This window comes from Microcebus murinus, chromosome 17 (assembly GCF_040939455.1).
Source record: "Microcebus murinus isolate Inina chromosome 17, M.murinus_Inina_mat1.0, whole genome shotgun sequence".
In the NCBI taxonomy this organism is placed as follows: domain Eukaryota; kingdom Metazoa; phylum Chordata; class Mammalia; order Primates; family Cheirogaleidae; genus Microcebus; species Microcebus murinus.
The window spans coordinates 22,627,038-22,650,385 of record NC_134120.1 but is presented as its reverse complement, the minus strand read 5'-3'; the positions used below and the strand labels follow the sequence as shown (position 1 = coordinate 22,650,385).

At 46.8% G+C, this 23,348-nt stretch overlaps 1 protein-coding gene across 2 annotated transcripts in view; it reads right to left on the bottom strand.

Moving 5' to 3' along the window:
* MYO5B (myosin VB) overlaps positions 1-23,348 on the bottom strand; it is a 283,722-nt gene that overhangs the window by 66,055 nt on the left and 194,319 nt on the right. For both annotated transcript variants that reach the window (XM_020282335.2, XM_075993885.1), the window contains exons 13-17: positions 23,225-23,347; positions 22,332-22,415; positions 13,556-13,711; positions 12,596-12,693; positions 8,348-8,434 (exon numbers count right to left, since the gene is read on the bottom strand). In XM_020282335.2, the coding sequence (XP_020137924.2) occupies positions 8,348-8,434; positions 12,596-12,693; positions 13,556-13,711; positions 22,332-22,415; positions 23,225-23,347 (548 nt within the window). The remainder of the gene's footprint in view (positions 1-8,347; positions 8,435-12,595; positions 12,694-13,555; positions 13,712-22,331; positions 22,416-23,224; position 23,348) is intronic.

The following is a 23,348-nucleotide window of genomic DNA, read 5'->3' as shown; positions in this document are numbered from 1 at the left end:
AAACCCACAGGAAAAGCTCCCTCACCTATAAGAGGAAAATCTTCATAGTGCAGTTAAAAAGAATATACAATTCTTTTTCCAAAAATAGAACTTAATGGGATTTTGATTTGGCGGGGACATTTGGATGTGGGTTCATTGGAATCACATGGAAGTTGGGACAGCCACTCGTCAAGACCACAGGGCCACCCAGGATCTCCCCTTCACAGCATTTTAGCTACTCCTGGTCTCCTGCGGGACACAGAGCTCTCTGCCCTGGCCTTATACTGATGTTCATGCACGGGCCAGGTGCGTAGTGGTGTGCACCTATAATCCCGGCTACTCAGGAGGATCGCTTGAGCCCAGGAGTTCAAGGATGCAATGAGCTGTGATCATGCCATTGCACTACAGCCTGCGCAACAAAACAAGACCCCATCATTACAAAAGATAAGAAAAAATTAGCTGGGCATGGTGGTGCACACCTGTAGTCTCAGCTACTTGGAAGGCTGAGGTGAGAGCATTGCTTGAGCACAGGTGTTTGAGGTTGCAGTGAGCTATAATGGCACCACTGCACTCAAGCTTGGGTGACAGAGGGAGACCATATCTCCTAAAATAAAAACAAAGTAGAACCAAAAAAACCCCCAATAAAAATGGACAAAGGAGATCAACAGATATTTCTCCAAAGATGACATACAAATGGCCAACCACATAAGATGCTCAACATCATCAATCATCAGGAAAATGCAAGTCAAAAACCACAATGAGATACCTCGTCACACCTACGAGACTGGCTATAATCTAAAGAATGGACAATAACAAGCAGTGGTGAGAATGTGTAGAAAAAGGAACACACTGTTGGGAGAATGTACAGTGACGTAGCCACTGTGGAAACTGCATAGAAGTTCCTCAAAAGGGGAAGAGTTACCAGAGGAGCCAGCAATTGCAAATGTACATCCACACAAAGACATCTACACAAACATTCATAGTAGCATCAGTCTTACTTGCCAAAAAGAACAACCCATATGTCCATCAACTGATGAATGGATCGAATATGGTTTATCCATACAATAAATAAAGCATTACTTGGCAATATAATGGAATAAAATACTGATGCGTGCTGCATGTGGGTAAACCTTGAAGACAGTATCAAGTAAGAAGAGCCAGACACAAAAGATCACATATTACACGATTCCATTTATGCGAAAAATCCCGAATAGGCAGACCTATAGAAATAGAAAGTAGGTTAGCGCTTGCCAAGGGCTGGGAGGAGGGGGAAAGGAGAAGCGACTATTAATGGGCACAGAGTTTCCTTATGGAGTGATAAAAACATTCTGAAATTAGACAGTGGTGGTGGCTGTATGACTTGGAATACTGTGAAATCGCTGAATGGCATACTGTAAAAGGGTGAGTTTTATAGATGAATCATCTCTCAAATTTTAAAAATATGATGAAAAAAATAAGGTTTGTGGGTGGCTTTCATAAAGTAATATATAAACATAGGATGTGTTGTCATTTCAGCACCGACGCTCACGGAGGGCTCCTCACGCAAGGCTTGCAGGACGCTCACTCTGCCACCCACACCCTCAGAGATGCTCCGTATTTGCTTCCTCTTCAGCCTCCACCAGTGTCCTGGGTCTCCGAGGGGAACGTGGGCTCGGCCCCAGTAATGGCCCCAGGTCTGAAGCTTGCTAATATGCTTTGCTGCGAAGGAAGGGAAACATAATTCCTCCCTATTGGCTCTGGGCTGGAGCTGAGAGGCAGAGTGAGGACAGAGGAAAACCCAGTCTTACCCTAACTCTGCCTGGGTGTCATCAAGCAGCTTGTGGATTTACCCAGCGGCCAGTACGTGCCTCCAGGGTGATAGTTTTAAGGCAGGATTTGAGTTTAAAAAATCACCTGGGTAATCCTTCCAAAATACAGATGTTCAGGGCTCAGTCTCAGTTTCTGACTTAATAGGTGTGAAGGTGAGGTCCTGGCTTCTGAGACTGCTGGACATGAACTCAAGACCAAGACGTGCAGCCCTGTGTGAGAGCCACCAGGTCAGACTCCAGTGCAGAGAGAGGACAGATCTCCAGCAAAACAGCTGGAACCAAAGGGCTTAAGATCCCGAGATAAGAATGGTATCACCCCAAAATAAGTTCTGCATTATTCTTTCTCTGTGGGATATTTAACAGCAAGGGAGATCACTGTGTGTCCATTTTAGGTTCAATCATGGTTAAATAGGTAGGTAAAGCAGGCAATTCCTAAGGCTTCCATCATTCTTCAAAATTGTGCTATTTATTCCACATGGGGTTGCGGGGATGGAAGTTGAAGGAGGAGTGGAAATCTTTCCAGAAAGCACCAGCTTCTGTGAAGTGAAGGTGAAATGGCATGAAGGTGAACTTCACTTTATGCAGAGTTTTGTTTTGTTTATACAAACGCTGCACATTCGAGTAGTCCCCCCAACCCCACTTTCTGGGGAAGCAGCATTTGCTTCACAATTCCTCCAGGACACAAAGCTACTCTGAACTCCCAGAGAGGGAGACAGATGACTGCACACGCACAAGTCCCAGGAGCCGGGTGGACAAGCTTCTCTCCCTGGACAGCGCATTCATCACGGTGCTTTATGTACGTTACAATGAACACATTTCTCAGCCGCTGCACAGCATTTCAAATTGAATGATACATTTTCATTTTAAATCAGACTCACCGAGAGCCATAATTCTTAGGGAGGATAAAAATAGGTCTCCTGAAGCCTGAGGGCTGGGCAGGGGGAGCCAGACAGCTGGCCTGCGATTTTGCATTCCTCCCGTCACCTGGGTGGACTTCAGTGCATTGGGCATGCAGAGATTTGCAACGAGGGTAAGCATGCTCCTTCCAGGGCGTCGGTAGGCTAGATGCAGGAACTCTGCCTGGGAAGTCCTTTGCGTGGGCACTTGGGGAACTGCCCTGGACTATTCATCACAGGGCTTGGTGATCCTGGAGTACGAATTCTCTTTCCCTTTGGCCGCTTACACGTGTGAAACGTAGAAAGATAGCATAAATTGTAATTCCATTACTCAAGGAAGCCCACTGAAGTTTCCTTTGGAAACAGCTGAGCAAGGTTGTGTAGTTACTCGACAAGCCAATACAACTGGAATCACTGCTGTGTTGAGAGTTCTCATCAGCCACGGACATGAATTTTTGTGGACAACCCCCAAGCTGCCCGGGTCCCATTGGTCCCATAAAGTTCTCCCAAAGTCAGGTCAACAAAACGACGGCTCAACTCTACGCTCTGAGGCTAGCACATCTGACACTTGTGTGTTCCCTTCAATAGCTGACACCTTGCTGGGCACACAACATGTAAAACCTCACCTGCTTTAACCCCAGATACAGCAGACACACACCCATCTCCCAGATGAAGCAGTTAGGTGGATTATTTTCATCAGTGAGGTCTCTCCAAATGATTGCCGTGGTTGGCAGGTGCAGGAGATGGAGCAATTGTGCGGGGTCAAAAGATGACAGGTGTGGTGGCTTCATCCTACAGCCCTGTCCCCCACCACTCATCCTCCAAATAACCACCACCCTGGGTGGTTACTGGCGGCGGCGAGAGGCTGAAAGGGGGTTGGGATCTCAACGAGGTAGTGTGGATGATTCAACTCCACCTCAATACAGTACCAACAGAAATGCCACAAAACCACGGTGCCTCTTTCCAAAAGCTAACAATCCGAATGGCAGCTTTGGGAGGGGAATCCTCTCTCAGACCCTTCAGTGAAATCTGCTAAGGCAGCAATGCAAGGACACGGAAGGCAGCCTTCTGGACCTATGCCCACACGTGTAAATCATGGCATTAGGAAATATCGCCTGTGATTCCAGAAATATCGTCTTTCCTCCCTTCCCTACACTTTGCACAATACCTGTAATTACAAAAACGAAAGGTGCAGATGCACTTGTAATTACCTGCTAGGAAGAAGTCTGACTCAATTAGGACAGCAGGAAAAGAGCCATCATAAGAGGCCAGTGAGCTGTGGGCATCTCGACTCCGCTGGCAACTCTGAACTGCAGCCAGGTGGGATGAACAGCAGGAGAACTCACTCTCCACGTGGGTCTAAAGACTTGGAGGGAACTCGTTCTCTCAGCTGCTGAAACAGAGGCTGCCCAGCAGAGGCAAAACGCCTACCTGGTCTCCCAGCATGCTACGAGCAGGCACTGAGCCGGCTCTGAGCTGGCAGAGAAACCCTCTCTAGGTCCCTCGTGGCTTCCATTCCTGGACATCGTGCTGCTCCCTGGCTGGCAGCAACCCCCAGTGGGCTTCCCACTGATCCGGGTCCTCCTCACCCTTCATGGCCCCACTCACGTCTCACTTCCTCCGTGAAGCATGGCTCCTCTCATGCTGGCACTATGGCCTGGCCTCTGGTTGCGTGCTGTTCCATCTCAAGCTCGTACCCCTTTCCCTAGGCTGTGGGCTCCTGCTGGGCATGGCTGGACTTGGGTCTTTAATTCTCTCCCTGCAACCAGCACAGGGCTGGACGCCCAGTGCAGGACGAGAGGACTTACGGGAGAGGACGGCACCATGAAGGCAGGAAACTGTCCTCGCTCTGCATGGAGCTCCTGTGAACCCCCGGAAGTAAAACCCTCTTCTCTACTCTTCCCCCCGAAACAGATCGTTTTGCACTCAGCGAGATCAGCAGGAATGCAGGTGGCACATGCTGTCACTCTGATGTCACACAGTGAGGCTGCAAGCAAGCTCGGCCAGGGAATCAGAGGTGGCAGAGATGTGTACAGACCTCCCTCCACCTGAGCCTGGTCCACAGTTAACCACGTCAGACCCACGGACTTCTAGCCCTTCCCTGACATCCTCCAAGGGGATGTCATTGAAGTGACACACTTCAAGTCACTTGTCCTACTATTAAACCATTCATTCTATTAGCTATTGGCGAACTAGGTGGCTCCGAACCTACTGATATGGCCCCCAAGGTTCCACCTGCCTTAGAATACTTCAGTGTCACCTGCTTCCTTTGTTTCTTCTCCCCCCACTTGCCATGGTCCCGATGTTCATGCCTCCCACTTGACCAGCTCACCGTTAGCACCGTGTCTTGCATAGAGATCCTAACAGTTTAACATGGGACATTTAGCTCCAGTTTTGACAGATTTCTTTTTTTTCCCTTTGTTTGTTTGTTTTTTGAGACAGAGTCTCACTCTGTTGCCCAGGCTAGAGTGCCATGGCATCAGCCTAGCTCACAGCAACCTCACACTCCTGGGCTCAAGCAATCCTACTGCCTCAGCCTCCCGAGGAGCTGGGACTACAGGCATGCACCACCATGCCCGGCTAATTTTTTCTATTTATTTTTAGTTGGCCAATTAATTTCTATTTATAGTAGAGACAAGGTCTCGTTCTTGCTCAGGTTTGAACTCCTGACCTTGAGCAATCCTCCCGCTTCGGCCTCCCAGAGTGCTAGGATTACAGGTGTGAGACACTGCACCTGGCCAGAATTGATAGATTTCTTTACATAACTTTTAAACTGAACTTTTCAATTGCTTGGAGAATTCTGGGAATTTCAGAATGTTCTTTTGAGGGGGCCACACCTGTTGGGGTTTCACAGAAACAAAGCTAGAAATTTCTGGTATAGACATGTTCTACTGAGATAATTACACCCATAGGAGACAGCTTCTTGCTCATATTTGGATGAGTAACCAGTATTTTATTAAATGCTGAAATGCCAGGCACTGTGCTGAGGACTTTGGACACATGACCTCATTCCTCACAACCACCTAGCAAGTACAAGTATTCTACTTAAAGATCAGGAAACCCAGGCTCACAGATTACTTTACTTGCCCAAGGTCACCCAGCCAAGAAGTGTGGGACCCAACACCTATAATTCACGCCTGACGTTCAACCACCGGGATCTTTTGGCTCTAGCCTAGGCCACAGTTCTGCGGGGAGGAGGGAAGAGCGGGGAAGAGTTCTGCACCAAGTCTCAGGGCTGGGCCAGCCCTGGAGGACAGTCTCTCAGGATCCCACCCTACCCGTTCCCTCCTCTGATTAACCTTTATCAGATAAGCCTCCTCTGATAAACCTGGCAGTGGTAACACAAGGACACGAGCAGTCAGCAGCACAGCACAAGGGGAGGAAGGGTGGGTCTAGGCCTAGCTCAGGCACCCACAGCTGGTGGCCTTGAGCTGTTCTCCTCCTCGTCCTTGTGAAAGCACATTTGACATCCGGACGCACTGCTCTCCCTGTAGACAGCACTGAAATCTGGTCATGTCATGACATCCTCTCCCCTAACAAATTGCCCGGTTTTGTTTTCTAACCCAAGTTATTTTATTAAAAACCAGTATGTTGACCACATGTACTCACCAGCAAATTGGTATTAACGGATCAACACCTAAGTGGACATATAAGAGTAACTAACATTTATCGGGTGTCGGGAGGGTAGGAGGGGGGAGGAGGGGATGGGTATATACAACCACAATGAGCAAGATGTGCAACATTTGGGGGATGGACACGCTTGAAGCTCATACGTGAGGGAGACATGGGCAATATATGTAACCTTAACACTTGTACCCCCATAATACGCTAAAATAATAATAAAAAAAACAAACAAAAAATAGTATGTTGGCCACAACCCACTGAACTTATTTCCTGCAGTACGGAGTTGTGAGAAGCAGTGGACTAACACTAACACGTTGGTGAGCCCTCTCCTGGGAGCCCAGCAGATACAAGAGCCAGGAGCAGGAGCGGAGCCGGCTGCCTGTGGAATAAAGTTTGAAGCCGAGTAGCTCAGTGGGTCCCTAAGGTCCTCTTCCTAGTTCTTAACTGAATGAAGGGCTGTCTGATCTGAAGCCTGGGCTCGTGGCAGGTGCTGAAACACAGTTCAGTTGGTGAGACACCTGCGGTTTGAACTCAAAACTGAGCTACCACGCCTGTGGCCTGCGCCGAGCCCCACAATCCAAAGTCTGACGCCAGACACTGCAGGGCAGAATGGGCAAAGAATGCCGAGCCCGCCGCCAAGCGCAAGCTCGGCCCATCTCATTAACTGCGGAGTTGTTCGCTATCTGAGTTCAGAGCCTAAGGTGAAAAAATGAGAGGGGGCCCCAGGATACTCTCTGTCCTTTCTCCTAAGCAGGGAGAGAGACGGTTGAAAAGAAATGAATAAAGTGGATCATCTGGAACAACGCCGGAACCTGCTGGGTTTTGAAAAGCTGCCTGGATGTTGCCGTTCACTGACAGTTCTTTCCGGGTCAAATGCAAATTCCTAATTCCGTCAGCAACTTCCTTCCCAGGCTTAGCATTTGGGAATTGTTTACGGTGAAGTTGTTTATGGGTAATTAACCACTGCGTATGAAATGGTTTCCCACCGCAGTGGGAAAGTGCCAGGTGGAAAGAAGACAGGAGGGGAGGCCTGTACCACCACCAGGCCCTCCTCCCCACTTTCTGGATCCTTCTACCTCCTGGCATGCCAGGGACTTCTCAGAACAGAAGGTCCCCGTGGAACACGCCACAGGCTCTGGGCTGCTACGCTGATCAGCTCAACTCCAATTAATGGTGGAAGATGCTTGGCCTACGTGACGCTAGTACCCAGCGCGATGTCACAAGAGCGGGGGGGGGGGGGGGTTGCCACCCCCCCCTCCACCCCTACTTCAGGCAAGTGTCCAGAGGGGACCCACAGCCTTGGCACGGCTGCAGCAAGCTCCAGAGTGGCTCCGTGGCTACTCACAATGCAGATCAGAGCACAGTAGTCCTTTAATTCAAAGAAATCAGATTTTCCACGAGAGACTGAATTCTATATTAAAAGTTAACGGGGTCCACGGATGACTGGATGGATAGGCCAAATGTGATCCGTACACACAATGGAGTGTTACTCAGCCTTAACAAGGAGGGAAACCCTGATGCCTGCTACAACGTGGATAAACCCCGAGGGTGTTATGCTAACCGAAACAAGCCAGGCACAAAAGGACAGACACTGTATGATCCCATTTACATATGTCCTAGAGTTGTTAACTTCACAGAGAAAGTAGAGCAGCGGCTGCCAGGGGCTGGGGAAGGGGGATTAGGGAGTTGCTGTCAACCGGGACAGCGTCCGGATTGCAAGATGAGGAGAGATCTGGAGATGGACGGGCGTGATGTAACACAAATGTACTTAACACGCCTAAAACGTGCACTTGAAAATGGTTATGATGGTATTATGGATATTTTACCACAATAAAAAAATAGGGAGGGGAGGTAAAGGGGATAAGGCAGTTACTGTTGATTCCTGTACTTTTTAGGACAAAGTAAAATCCTTATTTCCATCAGCATCCTTCTTGGGGGCCTCAGCATTTAGGAACTTATTTGGAGGCCCTGTTCCGGCTCCCTGGGGAACCTTGCTGCAGGCTGCTCTACCCAGGGTGGCACGGCGGGTGGGCGCGTTACCTGGACGGGTAGCCGGCTGCGCTGATGCGGATGGTCTCCAGCACCCCGCAGGCTCTCAGCTGCTGCACCGCTCTCTTCGGGTCAAAGCTGCCAAACAATAAGACAAGTGATGAGTGGCCATGCTTGCAAAGCATACACGGAGCAGGAGAAAATCTGCAGCACCTGAATCTTCTGCTGCCATCGAGTGAGACTGTCATGTACACTCGGGCTCAAGGTCACGGGGTAAGCACAGACTGGAAGACACCAGTGGGCCCTGAGCCATGAACGCCAAGTGTACGTGCCTGTGCTTTGAAAAAGGGGTCCCGGGGACTGCAGGTCTCCTGCCGAGGGACTCTGCACCTGACCACACAGCCACATTCTCCAGGCTTCTTCCCTCCGCCCAGCACAACCACAGGGCCAAGTGTAATCCACTGAGCCAGCAGCATGCTTGGGAGCCCCTGTGATGCTGAGGTCACAGGCGGGCTTCAGGTCCAGCTGAGGACCCTGCTTCCTCCACGACCTCCCACTGCTCGCTCATGGGAAAGTGAGCCAGTGATCCCTGAGAGCCCCTCCCTTTCTTAGAAGCACTGTTGCTCTTTCCCAGCCTCTCCCCCGGCCCCATCCTGGTACCCCAATATCATGCTTTGTGACCACTGGGCATCCCAGCACTGGTCTAAGGGCTGGGCAATGGCTTCCTGAGTGCAGGTCCTCTGAGCACAGAGTTGGGGTGCAGTCTTCTCCCAGAGTCCCCACACACCAGGCCTAGAGCTGGTCCCCCAGAAGGAATCTGGCAAATACTTTCTAAACTCAGCCCTGACATTCTCCCTGCTTCATGATGAGCTCAGCAAATCCACTTTCTTCCTCATGCCTGGCTCTGTCCTCCTGAGATGGCAGCACTGCCCTCCCCTTGGTCTGGAGCCAAGAGCAAGGCTGGAGAGAGAGAACAGGGTCCAGCCTCAGCTCTGCCACTAACACAGCTAGTGTCACTGTCACTCTAGGTAAGACGATCTCGCTGCACCTCGTTTTCCTCATTTACTCAATGTGAGCTAAGCATGTTTGCCCAACTATATATAAACCACTGGTTTGCTATAACAAACAAGTGACATAAAGAGGAACGCTTTCAGAATAAAGCTAACAGACACTACACAAAGACATTATCATCTTTCCCTGTTCACACACCCCAAGGGGAAGTGTGAAGTCAGCTGTCCTTCTGTATCTTAATCTTATTTTCCAAATAGTAAAGAAAGCTCACTGTCAAATGCATCTCTCGATCTGCTTCCCGGCCTTCACTGTATGGTGATTAGGAATGGAAAAGCAGCCCTTCTGCCGTTAAGTCTTGGAGGACCATGATGAGGGTAATTAACACTTACTCTGGTTTGAAAAATCACCAAAGATACACAGGGTCAAATACTGACATCCAGGTTCATACTGTCCCCTCCCGGCACAACGTGCAGGGAGAGCAGCACCTGGAGCTTGCTGGATGCAGACCGAAAAATCCACGGCATCAGAACCGGGCTCCCCCTCCGCGGTCACACACCAGGTGAGTGATGTCTGCACAGGCTACAAACAAGCTCCCTGCCCTCTTTCCCCAGGCTCAACCAGCACCCTGCAGTCATACCTCAGGACCCCGAAACCCCAAGACCAGCGGGCTGGCCTTCAGAAAACCTCAGCTGTCTCCCAAGCGATCCCAGATTACGACACTTGCTATGTCCTCCCTGGACACTTCATGTTCTCTTGCCTCTGTGCCCAGTAAAGCCAATGACTGCCACTTCTGGGGCCCTGCCAGTTATGTGACAGACAACTCCTTAAGAGTAGACGATGTGTCTTATTGTCATTCCACCTGTCTTGGCCCCATGCCTATAGATATTTCTTAAACAAAGGAAGCAGAGGTAAAGGACTTATACAAGAGATGCTATCAAAGCATTCAGCTCATGACAGTGGTTCTCAACTAGAGGCAATTCTGCTTCCGGGGGAACATTTGGCAATACCTAAAAACATCTTTAGTTGTCACAGTGGTGAGGATGCTACTAGCATCCAGTGGGTAGAGGCCAGCAATGCCTCTGAATATCCTATGATACACAGGACAGCCCCCCACGACAAAGAATTGTTTGACCCAAAATGTCAATAGTGTTTAGGTTGAGAAACTTCGATTGCAGAAAAGGGGGGGGATACAGCAATGTTCTTCTAAAATCATGTCAGTAATAATTCTAATCATATAAATTTTTATACTTCTCACAAACAATTCCATTATCTTCTTAGATTCTTTCTAATCACAATGAACAGATGAGGAAATGAGACAGAGAGAAGACGAGCTTGTAACTAGGCAGTCAGCAGTGAGCCCGGACTAGAAGCCAGGTTCTGTGACTTGTTTCAGTATTCTTCCTACTTTTCCTCTTTATTGGGAGGAAGATTTTGGTCTGGAAAACAAAGGAGGGTCTTAGGAAAATGGAACATTTAATGGACTAGAAAGTCCCTTTGAAAGCCGCCAGCTTCTCCTCTCACTGGGGAGGGGGGCCCAGCAGGGTATCTGGCACACAGCAGGTGCCAGGCTCTGATGAGGGCATAGCCCAAGGTCACGGCTGGTGGGCAGAGCTGGTAGGGAGCCCTCTTCTCCTTTCTCCTGGGCCCTGCACACTGCTCTGCTCTTCATACATAATCTTTCACACACACTGCACTTCTAACAGCCTCTTTTCTTCTGGAGTCAGCCTGCAGACAGAGGCCACAGGGGGAAATCCTTAAGCATGTCTCAAAAATTTGGGGAAACAGTCAGCATTCTGCATGGAAGCCCCATTCCATACCGTCTCCCCGGGCCTTTTCTACCATGAGCCCCATCTGAGCAAAGTCTAGCTTTATTAAATGATAGAAACTGCAGAAGGAAGTTCAAATATTTAATCAGAGAGTCAGAATTACCAAACTAAATTATTTCACAGAAAGAAATTATACAAAAACCAAAAAGGAAATCATGGGAAGGAAAGAAGGTGCTTATAAATTTAAAAACACCTCCTCTGGCCAGAGGGAATAGCATGTGGGAAGGCCCAGAGGATCAGAAGAGGCAGCTGCAGAGCTAAGTGAGGGGCAGTTTCACAGGCTTGGGGCAGTATTTTCAGGCAAGAAATGAAGATCTGGAACAGGTGGCAGGAGGAGGAAGACAAAAGGTAGACCAATGTAAGAAATTTTCATGTGGACTCCACAGGACTTGGACAATGATCAGACACTACAGAGAGTAAGGAGGGAGGATGGATCAAGGGTGATGTCGTCCATTAAGTGGCCACTGCCACCTGTGGGTATTTGAAATGAATTAAAATGAGATAAAATGAAGAGTTCAGCTCCTCAATCACACTAGCCACATTCAGCACTCGCTAGCGTGTGTTACTAGTGGCTACTGTGCTGAACAATGTGGATTATAGAGGATTTCCATCATCACAGAAAGTTCTACTGGACAGCAATGGTCTTCTAGTCTGGGAGATCAGGTCTGGTGAGTGCATGAAATACCAGGAAATGGTTATGCCTTTTACTACAACAGAGACCAACAGAGAGGAAGCATCTGGGGGGAGGAGACGAAGAGCATGGTCTCAGACACATTGAATGCGAGGTAGGATGCAATGACCTTGCCGTAGGCATGCAGAAATACTTGTCTAGGATCCGACAGAAACCAAAGGTGGACAGAGACCACTAAGAGTCACTGTTACATGGATTTGAGGGTGCTCAGCCATGTCAGCATGGAAAGAATTGGAAGCAGCAGTTTCAATGTTGGGATAGAGGTAGAAGTTGGATCAGAGTAGGCTGAGGAGGGCAAGGTGAGCACGTGTAGATAACTCTGGAAGCTCAGTGGTGGAGGGGATGTCTATCACTCAACATATGTCGTCTGAGGTCTAGTTCTCTTAATACAAGAAAACCCTTTCCTGACCACTCCAGCGATCTTCCCATGTCTGAACTTAGCATGTGCTGTGAGAGGCACTCACATCTGCATTTAATGGTTCTCTATTTGATTAAGTGTGCACATTCCTAACTACCTCTGTAGGCTTCACAGGAATGGAGAACCACATCTTCTCACCCTCCTGAATCCCCCTGGACAGTAGATGAGTGGAACCCTGTGAACATTTACTGGCCTGTCTTTAGCATATGAGCCATCTGGGAATGTAGGTCTGACCAGTCAGCATGCAGAAGGCCACAGACTCTGGAAGGCTGGGCCCAGCCCTGTTCCACCCGAAGCTCTAGGGCGGCAAGAAGAGGCTGGGCTGGATGGGCTAATGCCCCACTGGCACTTACTGGAAGGGGAGCTTCTCGTCATTGGGCTTGATGCAGCGGACATAGTGCGGCGTCGTGGCGTTCAGCGTCTCCATGAGCAGATGCAGGGAGGTGCGGAACTGGGGAGGTGAAATCCAGCACTTGGTTACTTATTTTTAACATCGTGTGGATGTGCAATAAACAAAGAAAGACTCACATGCTGGTGGCGGTGGTAGTTATTACCATAACTGTTATTATCACTGTCGATCCAGAAGGACAGGGGGAAGAGCCCTAGCGTCAGATTCCAGCTCCGACACTCCCACCTCGCTGTAACCAAAAATCGAGTCCGTCCCATAGTAGGGCTCCTCATACTAAATGGGGAGAGACTGTCCTCTAACACGCCCGACGCCCAGTTGTTGCGGATCGAATGAGCTGACGGGTGGACAAACACTGCATGAGATTCGGTCCCTGTGCACTGGACGGCTGTTACTCCCAGGCCTGAGGCCCTGGAGCCTTGACATCTGGGGGCTGGGCATCCTGGGAGTAGTGCTGATGTAAAATGGCCAGAATCCACAGGAGTAAAAGCAGGTGGTGGTTGCCAGGGGCCTGGCAGGCACGCTTTTCAGAGACGCACTGGACATACCGCCCACAGAGACCCCGCAGGAGTTCTTAGTCTCCTGATCCCTGGGGCTTATTTAAGTCTCCTTTCCTACCTGTAGACTCGAACCTCTAGCCTCCCCCACAGGTGTCTGGGCCCCTGCAGCAGGCCCTACCACAGGGCCTAACGCACTGACTGGGCTCCTCTTTGCTCCTTTGGTTCCCTATAGTGAACCAATGTTTTGGAGTTTCCTTCTTCAAAGGACACAGAGACTGAGCTGCGTGGCTGGGGCTGCTGATGCCGAGGCCACCGTGGCCTCCCTCTGACCTTGTGGCCATCTTTCACCTACATGGAGGGCAGCCTGCACATGTGCCAAAGCTCAGAGCTTTGGGCCTGGGGCTGACCTGGTGGCCTACGGTTTTCTTGTGCTCCTTGTTGGAGGCTTTCATGGGGGGTCTGGCCGAGCGAATGTTGATCTTTGAAGAGGATCCCTTCCCAGGTGTGGTGGCGGCAGGAACGGGGTCCTTGTCATCATGAAACAAGTCAGCCACCAGTGGGAACTAGAAACAATCAGAGGGAGAATAATGAAGATATCTCGCGCCTTTATCTTTCAAAACATCAGCTTTCCAGTGTATACCCCAAAGAACTGAAAACTCATAAGAGCTACAGAGTAGAAACAATGCCCATAAACGGATGAATGGATAAATGTGATATATCCACACGGCAGAATACTCAACGATATAAAGAAACAAAGTCCTGATCCATGCCACAACAGGATGGACCTTGAAAACATCACACCAAGTGAAAGAAGCCAGACACAAAAGACCACCCAGTGGGTGACACTGTTTATATGAAATGTCCAGGGGACAGAAAGTAGGTCAGTGGTTGCTAGGGGCTGGGAGAGGGGGAAAAGGGAGTGACACTAATGGGTACACCGTTTCTTCTGGGATGATAAAAATATTCAAGTTTATAGCGGTAATGGTTGTACAGCTTGGTGAACACGCTAAAATCCACTGAAATGTATACTTCAAAAGGGTGAATTCTATGGTATATGAATTTCAATTTTTAAAATGGTAGGAAAGACAACATTTTGATGCAGTCTGGTATGTGAAAAAAAAGATACTAATTAAATGGTTCTAATCCATATACGTTCTGAAATGGACTTTGGAGATGTCTGGGGCATGGGCAGAAGTTACCAGTCTGCATAATTACACTGTTTGGGGATCTGTTTATAGAAATCATTGATAGTAAGCCTACTGTGAAAAATCTGCTAAGTGTAAGGTCAGGAACAGGTACGGACTGAGTATCCTTTATCTGAAATACTCGGAACCAGAAATGTTTTGGATTTCAGATTTCTTTGGCATTTGAAATATTTGCATTATACTTGCTGGTTGTGCATTCCTAATGTGAAAATCTGAAATCTGGAATGTTCCAATCAATGAGCACTTTGGATTTTAGAGCATCCTGAATTTCTGATGTTCAGATTTGGGATGCTAGATCTCTATCAGAATCACACTAGGAACTTTGAAATCAGGCTCACCAATACGAGGATTTTAAAATTTCAGCCCGTTTCTCTTGCTTCAATCAGAGATGCTACCTATGCTTTTTTATTTAATACATTAAACAAGGGATTCATAACCTCACAGAAAGTGAAACTGTACAAGCCAGAGTTTTTAACCTAAGCTGGCGCTATGTTTTAATTTAGGTACGAACATGACCAAGGCTTTGTTTGGAGAATGTGCATTTTAAAAACCACATTTTAATTGTAGGTCCCACTGTTGAGACTGCATTTAGAAGCTGGTAGACTTTCTCAGATTCAGAGGAAGATGAGTTCGTTGAAATATTAATTCTGGGAAGGAGGTGTAGGCTTCGTATTCTATTCAGAATTTGTTTTATAAACTCAGTGAACACAGATCTATTTTGAGGCAGGACCGAAAGACTACGAGGTACCATTCAATCCTGGGCTGTAGGCAATAGCAAAAGACCCAGGCAGGAAACACAATGACTGTCCCCATCCGCCAGGAGGGCTGGGCCAGGTAGGGACTGCCCTGCCCCTGGAGTGTCCCAGCTATAGACAGACCCCCAAGGAATAGTATTTCCCAAGGTCTTCCTAGACAAAGGATTTATACAAAAGAACACATTTCTGAGTGAGGGGGAGAAAGTTGTTTCTTCTTTAATTGGCTAACTCCAATTATGTTTTTAGACCTATTAAGAACTCTAAAAACTGAAGTCTATAAACTGACTCACCAGTAATATGACAACAACCCACCTTATTAGGGCAGCCCAAGGAAATGGCACCTGCCTGGGCCTTTCTAAAAACTTATTCCCTTCCAGCTGGAAAACACGCAAGGTAACACTTCCTAACAAACTACTCACTTCCCTAATTCTGTTTTTCACTTACATAAAATGTGTCCATAGGTACTGGCTTTCATAGCTCTGCTATTCAAGTCTATTTATAGATTTTTTAAAGCCTGAGGCAAATCAAAAAGGGATTAAGTATGAAAACACTCTTAAAGACCATTTGACAGTTCAAGAAAAAACTCAATTATAGCTGTTACCTTGGAAGTCACACCTATTCACTTGTGTTTATAAGAACATAAGAGATCTTTCCTTTAAAACGAACACAGGGAACTATAATAAGACACAGTATAAGAACAGTTTGAGATCTCTTGCCTAAGATCTTATCTGTAAAAACTATGGCTATAAATATAATAAAAAATATTTTCTTTTCAATCAATTCCTTTTACATGGTTAGTGGTACCCTCTAGGGGAAAAAAAATTTCAACTTTTAGATAAGAAATATGTTGTTTAAAACTCAAAATAACTAGAGGAATGAATTCAGAATGTTCCCATCACAAAGTGTTTGAGGCGATGGATGGATCCTAATTACACTAACTTGACCATTACACATACTGTGTTTCCCTGAAAATAAGACCTACCTATAAAATAAGCCCTAGCAGGATTTCTAAGCATTTGTGCAATATAAGCCCTACCCCGAAAATAAGACCTAGTGATGGGCGTGGCTATGCAGCATATCTGCACAACCCATGCATTTCGTCACAGAGCAGTAAAGACGATGAGTCGCCCTTCTCATCTGCCCCATGAGAGCTCTATTGCTCCACATGAGATTGGGGCCAATGGTTCTAAAGGAAATAGAGTCGCAAGAAATTCAGGATGGAATTCGGGGCTTGGAGAGTTATGATGATGTTCCCGAAGATGATGACTTAACTATATTTGAATAAATGTAGACAGTTGTACTATACTTAAAAAAAAAATAACACATCCCCTGAAAATAAGCACTAGGGTGTCTTCTTGAGGAAAAATAAATATAAGACCCTGTCTTATTTTCGGGGAAACATGGTAGTATTCTCAGACCAAAATATCACATGTACCCCATAAATATTTACAACTATTATGTACCCATAAAAATTAAACATAAAAATTTTAAGAAAAGGTTTTAAATGGACTTTGGAGGACAAACATCTCAGCACTTCAATTTTTGGAAGACGAAAAACATGGACTTTCCTACATTGGAAAAGGGATAATATTATTGTGTTGTCGACTAACAAGTTCTCTCTTACATAGTGACCCATTTATTCCAAACATGAGTAAAAGCCTTTCAACTACCAGCACATTTTACGCAGGAAGCTCTCCAGTACATTTAAGAACAAGCATTTTATAGTAAGTTGATTATCTCAATAAAGCTCCTACATAAAAAATTTAAAAATATAAAAAATAAAAATAGGCTGTGCGCAGTGGCTCACGCCTGTAATCCTAGCACTCTGGGAGGCCGAGGCGGGCGGATTGCTCGAGGTCAGGAGTTCGAAACCAGCCTGAGCAAGAGCGAGACCCCATGTCTACTATAAATAGAAAAAATTTAATTGGCCAACTAATATATATAGAAACAATTAGTCAGGCATGGTGGCACATGCCTGTAGTCCCAGCCACTTGGGAGGCTGAGGCAGGAGGATCGCTTGAGCCCAGGAGTTTGAGGTTGCTGTGAGCTAGGCTGACGCCACGGCACTCACTCTAGCCTGGGCAACAAAGCGAGACTCTGTCTCAAAAATAAATAAATAAATAAAATAATAAAAAAATAAATAAAAATAAACTTTAAAAAAGCAAGCTATTTGCTCAGGATGGGATGTACGTGTGACCTTTAGGAACATATTAGTGTAGAAGGCAACACACACATGTACATGTCATTCCTTGATGAGCTGAAGTCATAAGCAGCAGAAAGAGGGGGACAGAGAACATTTAGGCCTTCTCTGAGTTGCTCCGTTGTGACTCCTGGACCAGGGATTGCCATGGCTCAGGGCAGGTGGCTTTGGGCCAAGATGGTCGCTGGACCACAGTGGTCTCGAGATTCTCTCTGCTGGGATGCAGTGGAGAGACGGCATCGGGACCACCACCCAGATCACCCTTGCTGCCCAGCAGAAGGAATGTTTATGTCACTCCTTGGCACAGACACATGACCCACTGTGTGTCCCTCTGACCTACACTCAGTGGTGGCCTGGAATAGGAAATCTTTAGAGGAAAAAATATTCTTTCTAAGGTTTTTTTTTTTTCCTTATTGATAAACTATTCCTTTTTATAATAAATACCAGGAGGAAAAATCTCTATCCTTTAGTATTTAAAGCAGTGAGTCTATTCATAACTTGAACTCATGTTTTAAAGAAGTATTTCTTTACTTAAGTCTCTATTTATAGCTCTCTGATAGCTGAGAAAGCAATTAGCTACATTAGAACCTCTTAGGCAGGGTAACTGGCTTTACTAATTACATTCTCATTATCACAGTGTTACTTCACTGCTCTTGGTGGGAGGTCCTCAAACATCCCTTTGCCTGGTAGCATACATGGGAGTCTTCTATGCCATGCTGCTTAAGAAATTAACAAGTTGTCGTGAATAATTATCAAGAATGCCACACAAAGGAAAACAGCTAATATTCTCCCATAAAATAAAATTACGAATTTACCCATAGTATTGGAGATTTAGTTGAGCTAATTGAGATGAAAACCAATAAAAAATTATGCATTAAAATTTTAATGCTGTGACACAGGACCTTGTATATTTCCAGGTCTTTATTTTTTCACCTCTAACATGGAGTCAAGAAACATAAGCCTCTTAGGGCTGCTGTGAAAACTAAATCATTTTAAGAAAAATAATAGAGGCTCCATGAACAATGAGCTTTAGAAATGCTAAACGATGGAGGCTGCCGAACATGCCCATCTGCCCAGATGATTTAGAGCACACTTAGAATGAGCACACCCTGATCTGCAGCTGCAGTCTGCGTACAGCCCACCTGCAGGTTGATAGTGCTCTAGCATCAATCTTTGCTTTCTATGTTCTGGGACGTCTGAAATGGGCTGGAAGGAGTTCCGGGTGGAGCATTCCCAGCACTCCCCCAGCTGGGGTCTGGCAGCCCAGAAGCCCTGATGGTTGGTCTGAGCCATCAGACCAACTAACAGGTTGGTGATGATCCTGCTGGCCACCATCACAGCATCTCGGGGGTGGCAGCAAGGTCACTGTTTCTTTAGAAATGTTAGCTAGTGTGGGGAAAGCTAGAATTGTGGGTGGGTGGGTAGGGAAGAGAAGGAGGAAGTTGGTTACATTGCAAGAAAAGATCACAGACCTACCGTGTTTCCCCGAAAATAAGACAAGGTCTTATATTTATTTTTCCTCAAGAAGACACCCTAGGGCTTATTTTCAGGGGATGTGTTATTTTCCCCTCAAAGCCTCAGCTTGCAGCATGCACAGGATGGCCGGGACTTGACAGGGGGAGCTGACCTTGTTGGTGGGGCTGCCCACACCTCTCTGGTGTCACCTCTGGGATAGTAGCTGTTAGGATGGGGCAGATGAGAAGGGCTACTCGTCTTTACCACTCCGAGACAAAATGCATGGGTTGTGCAGATACACTGCGTAGCCACGCCCATCACTAGATCTTATTTTCGGGGTAGGGCTTACATTGCACAAATGCTTAGAAATCCTGCTAGGGCTTATCTTATGGGTAAGTCTTATTTTCGGGGAAGCACGGTATATTATCCTCCAATGTAGCAGTATGTATGAATTTTTGATGTCCATACTCTTGGAATCATCAATTCCACTTGTAAAAGTTTACCCAACAGACATAATTGATTGTACAAGTATACAAAGATACAAAGGACATTCATTGCTACATTATTTGAAACAGCTAACTCCCAGCAGTTGTTTTGAAAAAAAGAAAAGTAGATGTGTACTCCTGTGGAAAGATAGCCAAGATACAATGGTAAGTGAAAAATTAGAGAGGAAAATGTATATATAATGTGGTTATTTCAATCTTCAAACGATATGCCAATATGCTTGAACATGAATAGGAATTCATCAAAAGATGGATCAAGGCGTGGGTGAGAGGACTTATTTTAATGTGTTTCTACTTTATTTTAATTTCTTATGAGCTTATATTTAATTTCTAATAAAAACATAGTACCCCTAATCTAAAATGATAATTCCTGTACAGCAAGGAGCCAACACAGCAGGCCCAAGACTGCCATTCGTAGAAATGCCTATTTACAAAGTTGACTGCTGGCTGGTGTCTGGGAACTTAGACTTCAGGAGAGATTCCACCATTCCCCAGTAAGAACAGTTCACTGTATCTGAGTTGTTCATGCAAACAATATGCTGGATACCTACTATCCTTCTGGGAGTCTGGAATTTTGGTTGGGTTAGGTGAAAAGTACCTACATAATTGGGCCCAAATAAAAACCCTGACCACCGAGGCTCAGGTGACATTCTTGGTAGGCATCTCACAAGTACTGCCACCACAACTTCATTCCAGGGTAGGGGGCCTTATGTGCATCTCGTAAGACCCCACTGGGAGAGGATTCTCCAAAGCTTGTGTTTGGTCTCCCCTGGACTTTACTGTGTGCAACTTTCCCTTTGCTGATTTTGTTCTGCATCCTTTTACTGTAAATCAATCACAGCCACAAGCACAACCCTGTGCTGAGTTCTGTGAGTCTTTCCAGCAAACAATGGAACCTGGGGATGGTCTTGGGGGCCCATAAAGTATCCCTATCACTTTTTCCTGTAGCACACTCTTCTTGACCTTAATGTTACTACACTTTGTAATTAAACTTTTTCACTAAGTTCCATGAGGTTAACCATACATGTTGGTCACCACTATATACTACATAAATACTTGATAAATTTGTTAAATAAAAATTTATAAAAAGCTCAGCTACTAATAAACAATCAGCTGGAGAGAGCATAGAGGATAGTTTCATGTGCAATGTTCCTCTTTAGAGAATCACATAAATTAAGACCCTAAAAAGTAAATATCATGGCAGAACCAAACTCTGTGTTTAGTACTCAGCTCCCTTCCCCTCACCCCTCATTTGTGCTCTTACCTGAAAGGAGAAACTTTTACCAAGGCAGTTTCCTGGACCTCTGGGGCCACTGCCAGACTCAGGTAGTTACAGACTTCTAAGCATTCTAAGAAACCATGATGAGGAAGACTCCTAATGCTCCACCCTCTTACTTCTAACTCTTTCCCTGTGCCTTGCTGCTCTTCTTCCATCCCACAGCCCTTGTGAAAAATGGAAAAAAGTCCTATCAACCACTGTGGACCAGAGCTCTGGACACCTGGAAAACCGAGAGGTTGAACTCCAACGATACCCACATGCACACAAAGGGAATTTGTTTCAGTGGTGACTAATTCCCTGATGTCCCAGATACCCAGAAATGACAATGGGCAGGGGGGTCTGCCCTGGGCAGTCTTCATGCTGCTACTTACTAAAACCCTCTCTAAACCCCTCAAGCCTTGGGGCCACGTGATGTAATAGGGTTTACTTGGCTTTGTGTCCTTGGGTCTATTTTGCTGGGTGTATTTCCTCCATTCTATCATCTCACCCTATTGCATTCATCTAAAGCTTATCGCAAAGAGAAATTAATCTGCCATTTCTACAGTGTTATCAGGCTCCTGCAGTGAGTTCAGTATCATGAGGTCTGAGAGAAAGCCTCCTAAGTCCTGGAAAGTCTTTTCGTAGATTTCCTCTGAAGGGCTAAAGCCAGCAGCAGCCTCTGCATCAGCGCTGGCCTTTTAGAACGCTGGCACACATGCTTCCCGCCCGCCACCCAACCCTCTCCCCCTGCCTCCTGCCCTCTCACAGTCACCTGTGTCTGTCTTTACCTGCCCACTCACGGCCCACGAGAAGGTAAGGAAGTCAGTGGTAGAATCTGTTTTGCTTGCCTTTGTATGAAAACAGGTGTGTTTAGGGCAGTGCCTCACAAGGCAGGTGCTTAAAAAAGATGTGTTTGGGCCGGGCGGGCACAGTGGCTCAGGCCTGTAATCCTAGCACTGTGGGAGGCGAGGTGTGAGGATCGCTCAAGGTCAGGAGTTCAAAACCAGCCTGAGCAAGAACGAGACCCCGTCTCTATTAAAAATAGAAAGAAATTAATTGGCCAACTAAAAATACATAGAAAAAATTAGCCAGGCATGGTGGTGCATGCCTGTAGTCCCAGCTACTTGGAAGGCTGAGGCAGGAGGGTCACCTGAGCCCAGGAGTTTGAGGTTGCTGTGAGGCACTCTAGCCCAGGCAACAGAGTGAGACTCTGTCTCAAAACAAACAAACAAACAAACAAACAAAAGACATGATGGATGAATTGGTGCCTTGTTTCCTCTACTTGTAGAATGGATACAATATCTGCTAACATTTTGTAATGCTCATGAAAAGGAAACGATTCTGGAGATATAATAGAATCCAAAGTACTAGATTTCGAGTGTCCCTTAAATCCCACCTTCCATTCTATTAAGTTTTCATTTATAGAGGGTTCTGTACACTGCTAAACAGAAGTTAAATGCACAGATCCTGGCATTTGAAGGGATTTAAATAACTTTACAATGAAGGAAGAAAGCAGAAAGGTGTCTTAATGAACGGCAGCTCTGTTTCCATCATTGCTCGCCGTGGTCTCTCCTCCCGGGCTGTCGTCTCTCCCACGCCCCCAAACCCTTCCCCTCACACGCATCTCCTCTCCATCCCCACTCCCTGCTTCCTTCCCTCCATCAGGCCACACGCGAATGTTTTCAGGCTGAAATACCCAACAAACCCCTCAGTCTCCCCACCCAACATCTCTGCCCTCCCACCAGAGCGGGGCCAACACCGGCCTCTCCCAGGCCCGGCTCTGCTGCCCCATTTGGATGCTCTTTACCTTGCTGGCCTTCAGGATGTTGATCTGTTCTTCATACACTGTGTCCCTGTTTTTCTCCAGAAAACCATCTGAAAGGTACTCCACCTGGGGCAGCAGCAACAGGGGAAGGAAACAGTTAGTGCCTGAGCCTGACCCGGTTCCTTCAGCAATTTGAGTACTTGAGTAGTTTCATCTCTTCCACAGAGGGTGTTCCAAAAAGCGCTGGAGTAGATAGGAAACCCACAGATGTTCCATTTAAAATGCAAATCCAATAAATGTGCAGGATTTAACACAGAGGGAACCGAGTATTCATTTTGTGGAAGAAAATATTGTCTTAAAAGGGAGTTCCCATAACAGAAGGCTTCTTTAGGGCTCTACAAATGCAGCTCCTCAGCCATATCCCAGCCCCACTGAATCAGAGTTTGCATTTTAACAAGCCCTTGGTGATTTACGAACACATTAAAATTTGAAAACCACAGGGCTGGTGCGTATCGAGCAAATCCATTTAGAAAAATTCTACATCTTTACCAGTTGCTGGGAAAGGAGCCACCTGAAGCAGAGTGACACCTGTTCCCCATAAGAAGCCAGACCACTCGGTGCCTCCTGTCCACTCCTCCCTTTCCTCTCCCAAGCTCCACGAGGGCAGACCCGTAGCTGCCTTACTCGCTGCTGAGTTCCCCGAAGAGTGACCTTCCATAAATAGTTGAGCTTGCAGCTGGGTGACTCCAACACCCCCTGTGGGGTTATGCTGTGTGGTAGCAATTTGGCATCCCCCAGAAATGGAGCAGGCTGAGTAAGAAAGGATGGAAGGGAACTATCTGAGGCTTCAGGCCACCTGATCTCAAAAGGGACAGCTCCCTCTTAGCCCAGAAATCCCCAAGTCTCCCAACAGTGGGGCCAAGGGAATGCCCTACCTTATCCGCAAAGTGCACGACAATGAAGGCCGTGTTGGACATGCGGGGTTTCTGGAAGTGCTGGCTGCTGGAGTGCCGGTCGTAGAGCTTCTGAGCCCAGTTCTGGTCAGTTCCTTTGGGGACC